This window comes from Gadus macrocephalus, chromosome 3 (assembly GCF_031168955.1).
Source record: "Gadus macrocephalus chromosome 3, ASM3116895v1".
NCBI lineage: Eukaryota > Metazoa > Chordata > Actinopteri > Gadiformes > Gadidae > Gadus > Gadus macrocephalus.
This window is the reverse complement of record NC_082384.1, coordinates 19,853,826-19,873,691: the sequence shown is the minus strand read 5'-3', so window position 1 is coordinate 19,873,691 and position 19,866 is coordinate 19,853,826. Positions and strand designations below refer to the sequence as shown.

At 48.5% G+C, this 19,866-nt stretch overlaps 2 protein-coding genes across 2 annotated transcripts in view; both read right to left on the bottom strand.

Moving 5' to 3' along the window:
* LOC132454467 (complement C3-like) overlaps positions 1–3,693 on the bottom strand; it is a 105,506-nt gene extending 101,813 nt beyond the window's left edge. Inside the window, exon 1 of the mRNA XM_060047834.1 lies at positions 3,688–3,693. The gene's annotated coding sequence lies outside the window, so the exon portion shown is untranslated. The remainder of the gene's footprint in view (positions 1–3,687) is intronic.
* LOC132454476 (lysyl oxidase homolog 4-like) overlaps positions 683–19,866 on the bottom strand; it is a 19,816-nt gene continuing 632 nt past the window's right edge. Inside the window, exons 2-15 of the mRNA XM_060047859.1 lie at positions 19,005–19,268; positions 18,298–18,875; positions 17,120–17,325; positions 11,623–11,661; positions 11,139–11,337; positions 10,590–10,770; positions 9,102–9,256; positions 8,427–8,594; positions 7,415–7,577; positions 6,853–7,096; positions 5,702–5,817; positions 4,465–4,601; positions 2,224–2,335; positions 683–1,694 (exon numbers count right to left, since the gene is read on the bottom strand). Coding sequence (XP_059903842.1) covers positions 1,624–1,694; positions 2,224–2,335; positions 4,465–4,601; positions 5,702–5,817; positions 6,853–7,096; positions 7,415–7,577; positions 8,427–8,594; positions 9,102–9,256; positions 10,590–10,770; positions 11,139–11,337; positions 11,623–11,661; positions 17,120–17,325; positions 18,298–18,875; positions 19,005–19,266 — 2,631 coding nt within the window. The 5' untranslated portion in view covers positions 19,267–19,268 and the 3' untranslated portion in view covers positions 683–1,623. The remainder of the gene's footprint in view (positions 1,695–2,223; positions 2,336–4,464; positions 4,602–5,701; positions 5,818–6,852; positions 7,097–7,414; positions 7,578–8,426; positions 8,595–9,101; positions 9,257–10,589; positions 10,771–11,138; positions 11,338–11,622; positions 11,662–17,119; positions 17,326–18,297; positions 18,876–19,004; positions 19,269–19,866) is intronic.

Sequence of the window (19,866 nt, the reverse complement as noted above, 5' to 3'; positions counted from 1 at the left end):
TTGACTGTGGTACACTCTCCATGTAGAGGGCTACCATTCAGCGTATGCTAAGTGTCTTAGAATGACGGTATTTATTTTAACTACAGTAATTAACCCATAACGCATTTCCCATGAAGAAGAGGTTACATCAGAACTGTGCAAAAAGAAAAAAAAACGCTTTAACAGTTCAAACTCACTTCTGCGGTCTTCAACTCTTCCACAGGTCAGAGTTTATTTAGACGAAATTCTGTGTACACCCTTTTAGGCGATTACTTTTCACATGCAAAGCATAAAAATGAACAAATTCTAGACCAAAGGACCGACGGGTACAACTGCAGCCAACCTTGGTAGTATATTTAGAGTGTTCTTAGCAAGCGGCGGTCGGCCGGGAGAGTTTCCAGTGTGTTTGTGTTTGCTCATCAGTCGGAGTGAGGTTGGAAACAGCCGTAAAGGGCTGGTTGGCACGCGGCTGAATTCGGGAGAATGGGAAATCCAGTCTTTGGTTCAGACTTGAACCCTCCGCTGGATGCAGTCATTATATATGATTACTTTGAAATGGGAATTAAAAACCACCAGGGGTGATAGCTTGATAATATACACTATTTTGGTTTTGTAGGCCTATATGCATTTTTTTTCATCACTGCGTTAGTGGTGGTTGGTGGTTAAGTCTTCGTTCAAATAACCATGCCCCAAATAAACCGTAGTTTTACAATTTCATGTTTATTTGTTTAACTACCATTACCAACTACTGTTGAATACTGTTAAAACAATGAGAACTCAAGAGATGATGCTAATGTTTGTCAGATAGCTAAAGAACAAACAAACATGATACAAAATAAAGTACAATACATAACTAAGTTACACAGGAACAAGTATCAAGTATGTCAAAAGTACACACAATACAGTATAAATTATTGAGCTATAGCTACAGAAAAAGAATCCATAGAGGTAATATCAAACTGTACATGACAATACATTTGCAATACACCACATCATTTATTCAAATAAAGCAAATAGCACCATGAAATTTGTCAGTTCTCATTTAAAAAAACATTGGGTCCCACAGTCAATACTGCATCTGTAATATTTAACTATGACAGCATGACTCCAGCTGGTATTAAATCTGTTCAGTATATTCTCTCTACTAAAAAGTATAAACTAGGTGGACAACGGTCTAGGTGTTGCTTTGAATACCCGTGACTTTGTGCCATTAACTTAAAACTGTGGTTATACTTAAATGAACAGTGCAAAGCACTCTAAATTTAGTTGAAACTTGTTCTTACTACCAATTTTGACACTTGAAATGCCTTGCTTTCATCTCAAAACACCCTCTTTCCTGTGGTTGTTAATTTCTGACGTTTCTTGCATTATTCATACACCCATACATCCACCCATTCATTCATTCATTCATTCATTCATTCATTCATTCACTCACTCTGTCTCCAGGGATGCCCAGGGAATCTCAATTTGACCCTTTTGAATTAACCCTTTCACCCCCCATCTCATTAATATCTTCCCAAAAGGAATATTAAGAAACAATTTCGCGGGAGACATTGTGGGTTTCTCTTGTCCTTCCTTCTCCGTTGCGTGTTATTTTGACGTGTGGTTTCATTTGTTTGGCTCTGAGTTCTGAGTCTTTTTCACTCATAGCAGGTTGTTGGAGAGCTGGCGCTGGTGATCAAACAGGTCCTCTGCTCCGGGGCTGTACGAATCAGCTGAACGTAGAGAAAGGAAGGGAGAATGAACATCAACGTTAGCGTTTCATTCAGCATTTAACATGTAGAAGAGGAAAATGTTGGGAGCGGAATGTTTAGAGAGTATAAAGTTAGTGATTTGTTACGGTACACCTATGTATGGCGAATATATTGGCTGTAGGGTTTTTTAAAGCTAGGTCTTTGAATAGAGATTATGTATTATCAATAGAGCGTACGGTTTAGTAATGCTAGACCTATAGTTTGTAGTCTCTTGTGTTTTATGCATAGAGAGTATAGTCTCAAGTGTTTTGTAATGGTAGGTCTTTGTCTAGAGAATATATAGTGTTGTGTTTTTTAACAGTAGGCTTACGTATAGAGAGTATAGCCTCCAGTGTTTTGTAATGGTAGGTTTACGTATAGAAAGTATTAAGCCTCCAGTGTTTTGTAATGGTAGTCCTAGAGAGTATATAGCCTCTAGTGCTTTATAATGGTTTAACTACAAACGCTCCTGTGTATGGAGGTGAAGCGGTAAAGGTAGGGCTACTCTTACCTGCATGGCAGCCAAACATGAAGACCCGAGCTCCGTCGTACTTGCACCGGCAGCGCATCACGTTGTTCTTGAAGTCCGACTCGGCCATGTCCAGGGACGGGTTCACCTCCACCTGCACCGAGACACAGTCAGTCAGAGACATGGGGATGAGGCTTTGATGACCTGAGTTTGTTTAGATCTGTTTCATTGGCATTTGCACAGCGCAAGTAGGCAGTGTAATTGCCTTAGGACAACGGATGTAAATTAGCAACTAGGCTAACTCCGGCATATTTATATTGATGCTCTGGCTGACATGTTAATTAATGTGCACTGTCCTAATCAAATAAATAAATAATAATAATAATAATGACATTTAGTGTAACTAAATGCAGTAGGCCTCCAACTACAGAGTGAGTAAGTGCATTTATCTATGAATGTATGAATTTATAGTGGCACAGATTTAAAAATAAATAAATTCTATAGTTCCTGTTCCTAAATTACCGATCCAGGGAATTAAACCAGGGAACACTCAAGATTTTCTCCCTCCAGTGACTTAGACCCTGTCTAAGTAGTCTGAGCTGAGCCATGGACTAGACAGGGAGCCTCAGAGGATGTTTATTCAGGTTTGAGCCAGAAGTGACAGGCGGCTTCTCGATAGCCATGATATCACATCTAATCTGGTCCAAGACGAAGAAGAGCCGAGGTACAACCATGACAGTTCTGGCCTGGGTTTGGACTGCAATGTATCATTAGGACGCCGCTATGGTCGGTTGCCATGGTTGCTAGTTCTCCGCCCGTCTGTCTGCAGTATAGGCTATATATAAAACACAAACGATTTTTCCTGACGCGCACTTCAAACAGATAACCTGACCACATATTATTTAAAGCCGCGCTCTTTCAGGTTTTATTACGGCGTTATGCGGCCAGAGATATGTTTTAATAGAAACATTTTGGATATAAGTAAAACATTGAACATTGGATTATCTATGTATACTCCTTGGTTCAGCCTAATCCCCCCCCCCCCCCCCAAAAAAAACCTTAATTCCACATTGCATGTCAAGAGCAGGGCCCAACGATTCCAGCACATATTTTACAGAACACCATATTAACTTGGCTGCATTTCATTCCCTTTTTACCAGCTGACACAATGATGTGAACGAAATGGGCCCAGGGCCTCCGTTATAATACAATGAGAGGGCAGTCACCGTCGCTGTATAAAAGGCCATGAGGTTTTGCTGCTGATTTTTTAAATGACGGGGCAATCAGCGAGAATCAGGCTGAGGTGAACATGAGTCACGGGTTTAAAAGCAGCCGCCTCAAAGGGCTGATCCCCCAAGCGGCCCCAGGAACACCCAGCTCCACCGAGGGGCCGCTGCTCCGACGCTCACATCTCTCTCACTTCTAACGCAAATGTATACGTGACCTTAATGACAAACCACAAAGAGTTTGCTTGGCCTCCCTGGGTTGCCATAGTGATGCTTGGGTCTACTGTTTGGGACAAAGGCTCTGGTTATATGGGGTTAAGACGTGACTCATGGATGTGTGTGTGTGTGTGTGTCAGGGTCTGTCTGGTGTACATACACACACACACACTGGTGGATGGATGTGGTTTATGCACGCGTTCACACGCGCGGATGCACGTGCACATACACCCACACTTACACACATACCAGGGGATGAGAATCAAGGTGGATCATCTAAAATTAAACATACATATAATAAACTGTAAATACATACAACGAGATCCTGTTTGCTGTTTTGCAATGCTGACTGAGCCTTGTATAAATCCCATTTCTAAAGCCCTCGGTTTGCATTCCTTGACTAATACAGGGTCTACGTTTTCACTAAGTGCAGGTTCAATTTGTGATTTTTAAATATGCACTCACCCATAAACTATACACTGTATGCACGCTGTACGAATACATCAGTGTCTGGAATCGCAGCCGAGGCAAATTTTGTTGAAATTATAGCCGCTATCACAGAGTTTCATCTCTTTGTTTTCCCAACAGTCAAAAAACACCTTTTCATTTTTCTATTTCTATATGGAGCTGACTTTTCCGCTCAATTTAACAGGCAATTCAAACAACCAAAATGACGGATATAAATACATCATGATTTCCCCGCCAACCTTTTTGGTTTTAGTGAACGGAGACTTTAAAAAGTCCTATAAATACTCAGAAGAGCAAATTATATAGACTAAAGAGCTGTGTAAGGAGTTTGCATTCAACCAGATAGTGGCATGGTCATTTGGTGCATCCTGACCTGGAAGATGTATTCACCAGGGCGTATATCCGTGATGTCCACCCACTGGCAGTCGATGTCGTGCCGGTAGGTGTCCCAGCAGCCCACGGAGATGCCCTGGTCGCCCATGTTGTAGCAGGAGAAGCGCTTCTGCATTCCTGTTGGCACAAGGCGGAGAGAGAGGGTTGACCGTGATGCGTCTGCGAGGGCTGGATACTTTGGCATGAAGGATAAAGTAAAAAGCATTTAGGCTGTGTGTCCATCCGTCCATCTGTGTACGTGTGTGGGCTTGTGCGTTAGGGCTGGGCGATTAATCGAATTTTGATCGCGATTTCGATTTTAGCGTCAAACGAGCACAAAACTAAGATAATCGAGTTTTTGATTTTTTTTTTTTTTTTTTGCATTAAACGTTTTATAGAAAGTAGGATACATATGGATACATATATTTTTTTTAGATTTGAACATTTTCTTTTTGAACATTTTGTGTATTTTTGTAAGGTGTTCTCAGTTAGAAAGTATTTTTTGGGAGAGATGTGCTGAAGAAATACATCATATTTTCAAATTCAAACATAATTGTTGGAATTATCGTGATTACAATATTGACCAAAATAATCGTGATTACGATTTTTTCCATAATCGAGCAGCCATATGCGTGCGTGCGTGCGTGCGTACGTGAGTGAGTGTGTTTGTTTGCGCTCGTGTGTGTGAGTGCCGGTGTAATGTATCGCTGTTCAAAGTAAGGGTTTTTCTTGGAGCTAAACATGATCATGGCCTTTTCTGATTTTTGTCTTATCATTGATTTTTCTCTGCTGTGTCTTTGAACAATATACCCTGAACAATACTTTGGCTATTTGTAGACTACATACTAATCTTTTTAAATTATGCACAGCCTTCCTAATCTATTTATTTATTCATTTATTGACCCAGCTTTTTTGTATTTGATATGGTGGTTTTTATTCTGTATTTTATCAACGGTATTTTGATTTTGATTTTATCTATATCTCTACGCCTGGAGCACTTGTTGTTACTGTTATGTCATTGTCTTCTGTCAATGTTGTCAATGTTGTCTGTGTGTAATGTGTGTATGCAGCCCACTCCTTTTACCTGCAACCAAATCATTTACCTGGTACAAATAAAGTTACCCTGCCTTACCTTACCTTTATCTGCTGTCACAAAAAAACACTACACTGTAAACAAATAGATGATGTCTGATCAAATAGAGGTAAAGGTACAAGAATCAAAGAGCATTTCCTGCTACCTTCAGGGCAGTAGGTGTCTTCCAGACAGAAGCTGGCCTTATGGCCCTCAGCCACCCTGGTCCCGTTCAGGGTGAGCAGGTCGTAGTGGGTGAACACCTCGATGCTGTGGTAGTGCCTGGGAGATGGAGAAACAAGGCGTTTTCAAAGGGACCAAATTTCAACAATACAAACCTATCACTAATAAGTGATAGGTGTGTACCGTTTGTAGGCTTAAATCGGTTGGAAAACTTTTCCAGGCTACTGGCCTGGAGTTGCGTCTCCTATTGGTCGATATGAGTGTCTGTTGATATCTCCGAGGACCACACGGAAAGAATGCGTCATGGGCTCTTTACGTTTTTATTAATGCTATTCGAGATGGGGGGTCGGAAAATAGATTTCCATGGTCGAAGATATGTCCAAAAGAGACGGTTTTGTTTTCGCTATTGCTCGCACACAGACAAACACACACACACACACGCACTCACACACACAGACACACACAGGGCACGCCAAACAATCTAGCAAAAAATATAAAGAAAGGGTTCCAAGTGTTCATTTGAGGGTTGAGAGGTTAAGGAGGAGGAAGAGGCTTGGTTCTCTCTCTCTCTTTAGGACTTCAAACACCACAACCGCGGAGATAAGACGCCAACATGATTAGAGCACTCACTCCCCCTCATTCTGACCACAGGTTCCCCAGTCAAGCAAGTGGATGGTAACTTATATTGTGTCCATTGTGTTCAATTATACAAATCGTAGTTATCAAAGCTACCATATCCTATTTCCCCGATTGAAGTGGAAATGCATGCTGTGCAGTACAGTCACACTCTGGGAAACCCTTCTGCTTTCACTCAACAGTGTATCAAGGGTTCCGATCCTGCAGCCATTCTACATTACACTTTAGACACTTTAGATGGGGGACCTTTTGATGCAGAGTGGCCTGCAGGGATTTCCCAGCAATATAAAGTAATCTTGGAACCGGTGTTTGGCCTCTAGCCCGAGGAGACAAATAACCTCGCAGACACTGGGGTTCAAACCCAGACCCGCCTGGACCGGGCGTCAGACTCTCGAACCACTAGACCGCCCTAGACCGCCGACATTGCGGGTAGGAACCAAGAACCTCTTCGGGGCGGGGCAGTCGGGCACCCTCACCCCCACCCCCGGGGGGCCTCACCTGTGGCACTGGTGCCAGGTCCAGGACTCCCTGGTGGCCCTGGGTCTGAAGTCGGCGCGGCCCAGGTTCATGATGCGCGAGGAGAAGCGCAGCAGGCGGCGGTGGCCGTAGGGCCAGGCCATGCGGGAGGCCGAGGACGACAGGCAGTTCTCCTCGTTGGCGCAGGTCAGCAGGTGGAGGGGTCGGTCCTCCAGGTAGGCCGTCTCCTGCACCAGCTGGGCGTCCACCACCAGGTCAGGGGCCGCTGCGTGGAGGGGGGGGGGGGGGGGGGGGGGGAGAGGTCGAGGTTACAAGCGCCCCCCCTGCACAGATGTCATTCACGAGTGTGTCCTAGCAGGGGCGGATCCGGGGGGGGGGGGGGGGCACTGTGATTGGCCAATCCCAGTACATTCGGCACTTCGACTCGGCTTTCAACTTGTCGATCAAAATGGGTGCACCACTCTGCAGAGGTGCAGTGTTGAGGACGGGCCCCGCCCCCCCTCCTACACCCCTCTGAGCCCGCCACTGTGTCTTCGGGCTGGGGGTGGGTTAGGGCGGTGGGTTAGTAAGTGTCCGGGCTTACTCTCCACACAGGTGACCCCAGCAGCGCGTCCCTCCCCCCCTCGGGGGCAGTAGACGTTGGTGTTGCGTCGGCACCGCTGGACGGACATCTCAGAGCCGTCGCAGTGGGTCCCGCTCAGGACCAGCTCCCCGGCGTCTGGGGTCCCGGGCCAGTACCAGGTCTCCTGCACACACACACACGCAGGCACGCACGCACGCACATATTTAAACACACGCACACACACACACACACACACACACACACACACGCAGGCAGGCAGGCAGGCAGGCAGGCACGCACGCACGCACATTATCAAACACATGCACACACACACGCACACGCATATTCAAACACACACACACACACACATACACACACATATTCAAACACATAAACACACATGCACCAACACACATATACAAACATACGCACAAACACAGTAACACAAACAGATATATATATATACATCAGATTGTTTCCTTGGCAGATTGTCACTTAATCCCGTTGTTTAAAAAGCCTAGCATTTATGTTGTTTATGTCATATTTTCTTTACCAACATCTGTCATAGCACTCCCTCAAGACACACACACACACACACACACATACAGACACACACACACCCACCGTCTTTTTGCAAGTGCAACTCTATTTTCATTTCAGTTTTGTTTGCTCTGAGTTTTCTCTCTCTCTCTCTCGCTCTCTCTCCAAATCTTTCTCTGCTTTTCCTTCCCCGCTCTCTTATTTTAGTTCCAGTGGAAGTGGACGTTTGAGAAGCCTGTAATTACCCCCGGCTTCAGTAATAACACAGCATAGAGAGACGAGATGGGGAGGAGATGCAGGAGAAGAACAAAAACAACAATAACATCGAAAAACTGACAGTGGGGATGGAGTGAAAAAAAGTATTGTATTATAGTGCCTAGTATTCTGTTTTGCTGTCGGGTTGTATACAGTAATATCCTGTGATTGTTCGGCGTGTTGCACTGGGCCCAGTATCATGTTGTGTTATGTGTAGCCAACGTTATGTTGCCCTCACCTGGTGAGCCCGCGATGCGAAGCCGAATCCCAGCTGTCGACAGACCACCATGGCCTCGTTGAGTCCCCAGTTCTCACTGCACACAGACCCCCAGCGTTTGACCCCCCCCACCTCCATCAGCACCTCCAAACGGCCCTCTGTAGCCTCCCTGCCACCCGCAAGACGCACCTGGGGGAGGAGGAGGAGGAGGAGGAGGAGGAGGAGGAGGAGGGGGGGGGGGAGGAAGAGGAGGAGGAGGGGAGGGGAGGGGGAGGAGGAGGAGGGGGTGGAGGAGGAGGAGGAGAAGGAGAGGGGGAGGAAGAGGAGGAGGAGGGGGAGTGAGAGGAAGAGGAGGAGGGGAGGGGGAGGAGAAGGAGGGGCAGGAGGAGGAGGAGGGGAGAGGGAGAGGAAATGGAGGTGGAGAAGAAGGAGGAGGAGGAGAAGTTAGGTTGGATAAGCAGCCCCTCCCTTTACCATGTGGTTTGAAATTGAAATCAGTCCTTAGACTTAGATTACTATAGATTAGATTTGAGTAGACGAGATTAGAGAAGGATTCAAATTGGATTAGAGTTAGATTATATTCAGACTGAAATCGGATTAAGAATAAGAATAGGATTCTTATTGGATTAGATTAAGATCAGATGGAATGAGATCAGATTGCAGTACATTGGAGGAGGTTGGTGTGCAGGCTCATACCGTGGTCTGCAGGCCGGTGTTGGGGACGTTGCAGCGGACCGCCACATCCTGGTTGTGTTTGCAGCTGTAGAGGGGCACCTCTCTGAAGGTACAGTCCATGACGGACTGCTCCCGGCCAGTACACTGAACGCTGTTCATGTGAATGGGACCAGAACCTACAATCGTGGCAGTGAGACGTGTTATTCATTGATGTTTTATGGAGGAATAAGACAGATTCAGGCAAAGCAACATGCACACTTTCATAAAGGAAACACAACTACATTTCAAATGTATTTTTACTTCTAAGCAGCACTATTATTTCGGATACTGTATGTGTGCAAATATAGATATAAAAAAGCAATTAATCTAAAACATACACACACATATGCATGAATGCTTGAAAAAACACAAAGATTACATCCTAGTAACACTTTATACATTTTCAGACTGGGGGAAAGGGTTTGAGTGTGTATTTGAGTAGTATGAGGCTTCTCACAGACACAGCCTATAATTTGGCCACAAATAGTGAATGATGTCACTCCCAGTTTCACTGGCGGCATTGTGCCTATCCCGGACAAAATGTCCTTCCCCTTGCTTATGTAGTTGCTCAGTTGACCTCAGCCCAATGTTTTATTCAACATGTGCTGTGCTCTCTAAAACTGCAGCTTCACGTGAATCTTGGTCTCTTTTGATTCACACACGTAGCCCGACGCGGTATCTTCCGATTGTGACAACGATGCCTGCTCCGTGCTGCCTCCCCATGGCACTCGGTTGTGTAAAACCACCAAAAAAAACATCAAGCTTCCACCAAGCCGTACGCAAAGGGAACATACAGCATGCTCACAGAATGGGAGGAAATCAACATGATTACAGCGTTCTGGTAGTAAAGAGACAACAAGTAGCAGCAAAGGGAAAATAGCGCTGTTTAAATTGGGCGACGTATAAAAATACACGTATGTCTGTGTCGCACATCTGTGCCGGGACTTGTAAGGCACCACAGGGAGCAGCCGAAGTGATTGCAATCAGTCGACGTGCCGACGCCTGCCAAATTAACCGCCGTTGACTCGTGGGTTTTCGAAGATGGCTCATGTTTCATATTTTCATGTTTATTTTGACAACGAACCGCCCCTTTTGGGGCCGCAGGAGTCTTGTAGCGTAAATTAGAGTCAGCGGATCACTGTTAGCATTGAACTGCGACAATCCCTTTATTTATTTGTGCTTATTTGGCTGCAGGCGGCTGTCTACAACTGTGTTTAGAATGGGAGGGGTTTGGTGCGTGAGGTGGTGTTTAGTCTGCAGAAAGGGTATGGTAACTTGAACCCGATGGACCTTGTGATGGCTGTCTGAACTTTGTGTGCGTTAACCAAAAAAAGACGACACAGGATATATCACTGAACCTCCCGTCAAATTTGATGCTAGTGAAGTACATGTGAGTCCAAGGATGGACCTGGCCATCCATCCATCCATCCATCCAGTCAGTCGGTCGGTCGGTGTGGTGCCTCATCTCACCCTGCCCGAGCTGGGCTCTTCTGAGGGCTTCCTTGGCGGTCCCGAAGCCCAGCTCCCTGCACACCACGCTGGCCGCCGGGACGTCCCAGAGGTGGTCACACACCGAGCCCCACTTCCCCTCCCGCAGCACCTCCACGCGACCCTCCCCGAGCCGCGGGCCGGCCTTCAGACGCACCACCGCCTGCCGTGTGTGTGTGTGTGTGTGTGTGTGTGTGTGTGTGTGTGTGTGTGTGTGTGTGTGTGTGTGTGTGTGTGTGTGTGTGTGTGTGTGTGTGTGTGTGTGTGTGTGTGTGTGCGTGGGTAGGGAGGTTAGAAAGAAATAGGAGTTATATCATAATATACGTATAGTCTGTGATATAGTAGTTTATCATTGTTCATATCTTTGTGGTATATGCGGTCAACTAAAGGAATACGTAGTGATGAACGAGTATGATGGCCAACCTAATCCATACTCCTCCTTCTAATACTGCTCCTAATACTCATAACACAAATCATAACAATACAAATAATAATAATTCATGAAATAATACCCAAGCAGGCCATGCCCACCTGAACAGTCGGGGGTCTTCCGGCGTTGGCGAACTGAGCTCCAGGGACGCAGCGCACCACGGCGTGCATCCCCCCTGGGCAGGGGGTCTCGCTGCGGGAGAAGGAGAGCTGGGCCGAGCACTGGGCTAAGGACGCCTCGGCCCCCTGGCACTGCACCCTCTCTACCCAGTAGCCCTTCTTACTGGAGAGCGCCCGCAGCCTGGGGGTCCCACAGAAGGCCAGGAGGTTAGGAGGTAAGATCTATTGTTGTCCCCGGACTGGACATATCTGGGGTTCAACTATGTTCAAGTTTCAAGAGTTTTATTGGTCACATTAGTTAGTGAGTAAAAAAACTACAAAAATCTAAATGAATAGGGGAAATATATCTCGATGCACAATGTAAGGACAATGCATAAAAGAATCAAACATCAAAATATGAGTATTTCTATGACCAACAATATCAATATTGGGTGTTATTCTCCAAAAGAGGCTGTGCTGACTTTACCTTGAGGATGGGTCGGCAATCTTGGAATCCCACAGTTTCCTGAAAGACAAAGAAGGATGGGGGACGTTTTAACAGGCGTGCCATCACACTCTCTTCAGACCTATCTCCCTTGTTTGCTTTACAAAGATAGCTCTCATCCCATGTGCGGCGTCTGTTCTATACTTAAATCCTGAGTGTACATGTGGCCTCTCATACACTGGCTGTTGCTTTTCCTGCTCCTGTTTGTCTCACATACCCTTACTTACCTTTCCATTATATAGCTCATTACAGTCTCAGAATTTAAAACTGTAAATACCAGTTGGCAAAGTGCTATATATATATATATATATATATATATATATATATATATATATATATATATATATATAAAACAGAAAATAAGAGGAACGATGAGGGTGACAGATTCCATTCTCCCTCTTTTTTTAAAATTCAAAACCAGAACCATTTCTTCCTTCCTGTGTTTTTGTAGTTTTTTATCCCTCATTCATGGATATTTTGGTTTGAAAGCGCCACTATAGAAGATGTCTGGCGTGGAACCTATATGTGGAACAGTGCTATGAATACACATTGAGAGACGGGTATTAATTCTTTGCTACCAGCCTATTGAGAGCAACCGCAGGGCTGACAGAGAACGTTGTCCACTTTTATGGACATAATGTAAGAAGTCCAAAAGTTAGCCCTGTTGATCCAACGTTTACCCACAATATCAGGCCAGTACATGTACCAATACACACACACACACACACACACACACACACACACACACACACACACACACACACACACACACACACACACACACACACACACACACACACACACACACACACACACAAAGTAGACACATTTACCACACTAAAAGCCTGCAAACAGTGAGGGAAGAAATGGGAGACTTCAATAAAAAGCATGATTCACAAACCAGACCAGTCTGGGAAGTGTTTCACACACACACACACACACACACACACACACACACACACACACACACACACACACACACACACACACAGGATTAAAGTCACACCAGAAACAGGTGTTATGTGACCTCAGACTGACAACATCAGTCCGTTTGAGCACACACACAAAGAGAAATGATGCCACTAACCACTAACCAACATGGATTCCCAGTGAAACTCAGAACAATGGAAAGTGGCTGAAGGAGACCGTCTCTCCAGCAGAGCCTCAGCCTCCTAGCCTCCCCCAGGCCTAGTAGCCTCCTGAGCCTCCTAGCCACCCCCAGCCTCGCCCAGCTTCCTCCAGCCTCCCTCCTCGCCCCCCAGCCTCTCCCCCCACCCCTCCCAGCTTCCTACCCCCTCTGTCCTCAGAGCTTAGAGGGAGCCGTGAGGGTAGACCTCAGTGGAGAGACCACAAGTCAGTGTGGCGGAGAGAGCTTTGCAGTGCATAAACCACACACACACACACACACACACACACACACACACACACACACACACACACACACACACACACACACACACACATAATGGAACAAGGCCCACAGGCACCGGGGAAAAAGAGCTATAGGAGAGAATGTCCCGGAACATTCCGTCCTTTCAGATCCTGTGGCTTGCGATATGAAAACATGGATGAACAAATAGAAGTAAATAGAACAACACGAATCAAATGTACATTGTTTGTATGTGTGCGTGTGAGTATGTGGAGGTAGTGCGGGTCTGCGTGAATGTGTGAATGTGTACGCATGTCTTTGCGTTGCCAGTCTGTCTCTGCTGTAGGCGTTGCGTCTTTACTGTAATGGTGACGTGTATATATGCATCAAATAGACTTTAGACAAAGAGCCTTTTGGAAGGTTTCACAAAACAGTCAATTAAAAACAAGACAGACATTTGGTGCTGTTGGTTCCTCTGAGTGTGTGTGTGAACGGGGTGGCGGCGGGGGTGTTGCTGAGCTGCTTCAGAGGGAGTGCTACCAGTATATAATTGCCCAGGGTTCGCTCGGCAGTGTCTGCGCTGCGGTCGGAGCGGTAGCATGTCCGTTAACACACGGCAGACATGCAAATATGCGCTTGCTTACATATCAGTGGGCCCCGCCTCACCCTGCTTATAAAGAGGAGCCCGGGGCTGACGCTGTGCATGCTGGGAAACAACCAGCGAGTGATGTAAGACTGTTTTTTTTTTGTTTTTTTTAAGTTAACCGGGGGACGTCTTCAACACGGCGCCACAAAGAAACTGGCCCCCGCCCCGCCCAAACAGTATCTTCGTGTGGGTTTGAAACTTGATCGTCCCCAACTTAATTCGAGTTGGCGTTTACAAACATGTTGTTTCGATCCATTGTGTTACTTTTTCACCCCCCCCCCCCCCCCCCCCGGTTATATGTCACCCCCTCACTGCTCACGGTGGACGTCGAAAACAACTCCTCTAGGCGGAGGACCCGACCGCACTATGGCACCGAGACGCTGCAGGATCTCCAGCCAGGAATAGGCCCAGATAACCCGTTATTATGGTGGCTTCAGACCAGCCTGCTTGGAACAATCCATTCCCTCACAGGCTGACGTTTCCTGCTCACATACCACGTCTCTACTGTAAGGACCCCCCCTTCCCCCCTTCCTATTGAACTATTTCACCTTCTGACCCTCTTCATGGACGTCTGGACGTGTTCTCGATGCAGTGGGGGGGGAGAGAGACAGCCAATAGAATGGGACTCAAAGTGGATCATTCAGAAGGGGTAAAGTAGCCAGCAAAGAGCCACGATGAGTCAAAACACACAAAGGACGGGCATCTGATGGAAAGAGGGATAAATGGATGCAATACTGGCCTTTAAAAGAATAAAGTATATACTACGTATACTACGTCTGTAAAAGCCCTCAGAGCCGTTGTAACGGGCGGAGTCGGAGACGCAAGTTCCACAAAACCAACAGCAGGATCTGAAAAGCCCGAAGTGCTGAGGCAGCTAAACACACAGGGGGAGCAGGTTCAGTCAAGAGAACGTTCTGGATTAAAGCGATCCAGAGAGGCTCTTCGGCCATAATTACAGCTCAGGGGGAAGGGCCCCAGCCTCGGTGGAAGGGCCCGGACTAGGCCCCTCCGGACGATGGAGAGTGCCAGCATGGCAGCTCAGGCCCTGTGAACGCTCAGTGTTGTCGGAGGCTTGTTAGAAACCCCCGTAGGGTTTCAAACCCAGGAAACCCTTTCAAAGGGGTGACCGCTAAAACAAACACGCGTCCACCACCCGATACCTCGTTCAACGCAGAACATCGGCCTTCCTGTTGGTATTTTGTGTGTTTTGGGCCTAAAAATGTCCGCTTCCTTTCCGCAAGGTTGTTTACTGTGGGACAGAAATGGGACGCTCCTCTCGTTGAGTTCGGCCCGCGGGGGCAGACACCGCTGTCCACCCAGAACTAGTGAGTACACACACAAGGTCGCACACCCGGGAGGGGAAACTGAATGTTGTTCACGGTGGAGGTGGGAGTTGTGTTGCTGCTGTTTATTTGTTCTACTGTCCACCGTTGCACCGTAGACGGGGACGGAAAGACGAGTAGTAATAATAACAACTGGGGCGTGACCAGAGCAACACAGCAGGGGCTGGAACGCAGCCTCGGTCCGACACTAAAGGCTCAGTTGTGGTCCCTCCCACGCAGACGCACAGACGCAGTCGTGAACCTGTTTTGGTTCTGCGTCGGGTTTTAGTGAGCGGACCAATCACAGCCTTTGCCGCTGCGTCGCCTCGAAGCACAGTTTTCATTTTCGGGAGGCGCACGTCGGGCCATTGCGATAGACACAAAGAGGGTCTGCAAGGACGTAAGGGGTCCTTAACCCCCTTGCGTTGCGTGGACGTTGAACCCTCACTGAGCTGTTTTCTACGTTCACTTCCTGCCTCCATCACGCCGTCAGAAGACCGAAGCGATCCCACACACGACACACCGAAATCATCCCAGGAAAGTCCACTTCTCTTTAGTGAGGCCTGTGAATCGGACCACCCGGGAACACGCCTGTGTCCCGACAACACAGACTAAACACTGCTACAGCATCTACACACCCCAGAGGCAGGGGGCACTGTGCAGGATGGTGCGTGTGTTTGTGTGTGTGTGTGTGTGTGTGTCTAGCTACTAGGGGTGTATTCAGGTGTATTTCATGGCGACCGACGGAGGCCAACCCGACCAGCATGTTAGCCAGGCCCATAAAAAGCTCCGTGTGGGCAGCCAGGTCAACACACCCGTGTGTCCGTCTGGCCGTCGGAATGTATGCAGATGTTAAATCCTTATTTCTGTGTTGGGTATGGCTGTATGTTATGTCAGGAGTGGGTGGGGGGGGAAGTGTGTGTGTCTCTGTGTTTGTGTGTGTCTGTGTGTGTGTCTGTGTGTGTGTGTGTGTGTGTGTGTGTGTGTGTGTCTGTGTGTGTGTGTCTGTGTGTGTGTGTGGGGGGGGGGGGGGATTCGGTGTGGGTTTTTGGCATATGCAAATTCCCAGAAGTTTTTGGGAATGTTACAAAACATGCACTATTTTGCATGTGTTTTGGGCAAAACATCTCAGGCTATATGATATGAATGCGAAGGCGCCATGCGAAGCAGTCCGCCGGGCTGTGTCAGAGATGAGCGAAGGCTGTCGTTCTCCAACACAGGCCACTTCGAATGCTGCGCACACACTTTTTTTTCATTTAATGACATGAGATTAAAAGATGCCTATGGGAGGTTTTTATCTAAAGACCCACACACACACACAGACACACACACACACACACACACACACACACACACACACACACACACACACACACACACACACACACACACACACACACACACACACACTCACACACCCACACAGCATGGTGATGATGATGGTGGTGGTGGTGGTGGTGATGATGATGATGGTGGTGATGATAATCCTGTAGTCGTACGGCTTGACATTAATAACATACTCTTTAAGAACTATTTTAGAAGAGGCCCCGGCGACGATGCCCACGGGCCCCCAGGGCACGGCCCCGGGCGGGCTGGCACGCTGCCCGGCCCCGGCTAATGCCACAGTGGCCCCTGGAGCCAGATCACAGCCGTGCCATTTATGGTCATGCTAATGACAGCTGCTAGCCGTAAGCATCTACTACTACAGAAAGTGTGGGGGGGGGAGCCACAGGTAGGGGGAAGAGCTCAAATATTTCCATCCTGTTCACACAGAAATGCGCGTGCGACAACCGAAAACGTAGTCATGCGCTCGTACACGTGGCTGAGCTATTTGCTTCGTTTCGGCAAATATTCTTATACCGTTCCAGCCACCTCATCCACCCACTCTCTCTCTCTCTCTCTCTCTCTCTCTCTCTCTCTCTCTCTCGCTCTCTCTCTCTCATAAAACTTTCTCTCTCTCTCTCTCTCTCTCTCTCTCTCTCATAAAACCTTCTCTCTCTCTCCCTCTCTCTCTCTCTCTCTCTCTCTCTCTCTCTCTCTCTCTCTCTCTCTCATAAAACTTTCTCTCTCTCTCTCTCTCTCTCTCTCTCTCTCTCTCTCTCTCTCTCTCTCTCTCTCTCTCGCTCTCTCTCGCTCTCTCACCGGTAGGGGTTGATGTCCAGCGGTTCGGCGGCGGGGTATCCCAGCATGCCGCAGGCGACCCGACTGCCGCCGAGGTCCCAGCCCTGGTTGCACACATGACGCCATCTCCCAGCATGCTTCACTTCCAGCACGCCCTCTGTCACCAGACCGCCCTGTCTGCCGGACATCACCGGCCGCAGGCGCACCTCCTCCAGCCTCACGGAAGTCTGTGCACACACACACGCACACACACACACACGCGCACACGCACACACACACCGGACGCACAGACACACACAGAGACACACACGCACGCATACGCACACACACACATCGAGGACACATAGGTTACATCCCATCCTTGACCAAATGTATTGTCCCTGTCTCTTATTGTCCCACTTATCATTTCTCAAGAGAACACGTTTTTCTTTAACTCAGACTCTGGCCTTTAATCAGGCCTCCAGGGAAGGACAACAGACAGAATCATGGGTGTGGGGGGTGAGTGTCACCACCGTGACAATAAATCTTGCAAAGAGAGTGCAAACGGGGCCGGATTAACAACTGGGAGGCCGTGGCATGAGAAAACGACCTGCTATCACCGTCCTGTGGTGTTCACAGCCAAAGATGAGGGGGTACGGCCAGAGCTATTTACAAACTGGTGTCGGGATGGCTAAACCTGAGGTCGATGCTGGTAAATCTGAACTGGATTTGTGGGTGAACTGCTTTTTCTTTGTCTGTAATTAGGCTTGTATACTGGTCGACTTGTGACTTTGCCATTGGAAGTGTGGAGGCTTGCCCAATGCCATTTTAGAGCCGGTAGTTGTGTGTGTGCCTTTATGAATTTGTGTGCGTGTGTGCTTGCGTGCAAGAGTGTTGTGTGTGTGTGTGTGTGTGTGTGTGTGTGTCTGGGTGTGTGTGTGTGTGTGTATGTGTGTGTCTGTGTTTGCGTGTGTTCGCCTTTGTATGTTTGTATACCAATGCGAGAGTGTGTGTGTGTGTGTGTGTGTGTGTGTGTGTGTGTGTGTGTGTGTGTGTGTGTGTGCATGTATACCAATGTGTGTGTGTGTGTGTGTGTGTGTGTGTGTGTGTGTGTGTGTGTGTGTGTGTGTGCATGTATACCAATGTGTGTGTGTGTGTGTGTGTGTGTGTGTGTGTGTGTGTGTGTGTGTGTGTGTGCGGTTGCACCTCCACGCACTAACCTGAGTGTAAGGGCCGTCCGTCTCCAGTCCAAAGTCGGTCAGGCCGGCCTCTGGCTCCATGTGGTTCCCGGGGGCCCTGTTCCCCGGCCTCTCCGCCTCCCGCCTCACCCCCGCGGGGCCGCCGCTCCTCCCGGGGTCCGTCCTCTGCCTGTAGGACGCCCCGTTCCCCAGACGGGACGGCAGCTGGTGGCCCTGGGGCGGGGCGGCGCCCGACTGCCCGGGGCCCCGCCGGAGGATCTGGATCTGGTGGCCCTGGCGCTGCGGCGAGCTGGAGCTGCGCGGCGCCGAGGGGCTGCGGTTCAGGGCGATCTCGTGGCCCCTCCGGGACGAGGAGGAGGGGGAGGGGGACAGCTGAGCCGTCGGCGGAGGGGGGGGCCGCTCGGGCTGCTCCAAGGGCGGGGGCGCCTGGGGCCCCTGCCCGTCGGGGTCGGCCCGGGCCCCGGGCCTCCGCTCGGGGCTGCAGATGACCCCCAGGTCCTCGGCGTGCGTGCAGTCGTTGATGCCCCAGCCGTTGGAGCGGCAGTCGGCGATGGACAGCTCCGTGCCCCGGCAGTGCACGTTGTCCAGCCAGATCAGACCTGACAGGTGGTGGTGGGGGTGGGGGGCGGCAGAGTTGAGGGTTAGCGGTGTTGGGATCAATACCAATCATTCAATCAATCAGGCACATCGCAGACTAATCAAACAGTCAGACTGTAGGCCGTACACACCCTCGCCCTCGCCAAACTTGGCGCTGTGCGCCCAGGTGAAGCTGCGCTCGAAGCCCAGCTGGCGGCACAGCACGTTGGCCAGGTGGAGGTCCACGTCGTCGTCGCACACCGTGCCCCACGCCCCGTTGTAGAAGACCTCCACGCGGCCCTCGTTGGGCCCGCGGCGGTCCTGCCCGGCCAGGCGCACCCTCACGTCCTGGGCCGTCAGAGCGGAGAGCGAGAGCAGCAGCACCAAGCCGCCGCACAATAGGCGAGCCAACATCCCTGGGTGGAGGAACGGGTGGTGGTGGTGGGGGTGTTGAGGGGGTGTTGCGGGGGTAGGTGTGTGTGTGTGTGTGGGGGGGGGGGGTAAGGTTAGTAATGTGTGTGACGTGGTGTTCGAAGCCAAGCAACTCGAGAACTTTTAATTGGGTCGTTTTTAAAGGTCCTGATGTATGATCTTTCTGAAGCAGGCAGATCAACATTAAATGTCGAAATAAAGTCTGATGCCCGATTTAAATGTAAGATTAGATGGGTTTACACCACTTAAAATAGAACTTATATCTAATATATACTTTATATAAAAAGTATATAGGCTATATATAATTCCAAATGGCAAAACTAGATTGGTTAGGTCAAACAAAAGGCTAATTGTTTGCAGTTGCCTCTGTTGAATATCACACGATAAAAGGGCTTTTGCTGGTGCTTCTCTGCACAGGGAATTCCTGTGCAACATAAGCAAGACCACAAATATCCAGAATCTCACATTCCTAGTCTGACAAGACACATAATTAAAAAAAAAAATATCCACATAACCCTAGAGAGACTTTTCACAGTTGAGTTGACGGATGTGTTTAGGGGACCATATGACAGAAATAGAAGG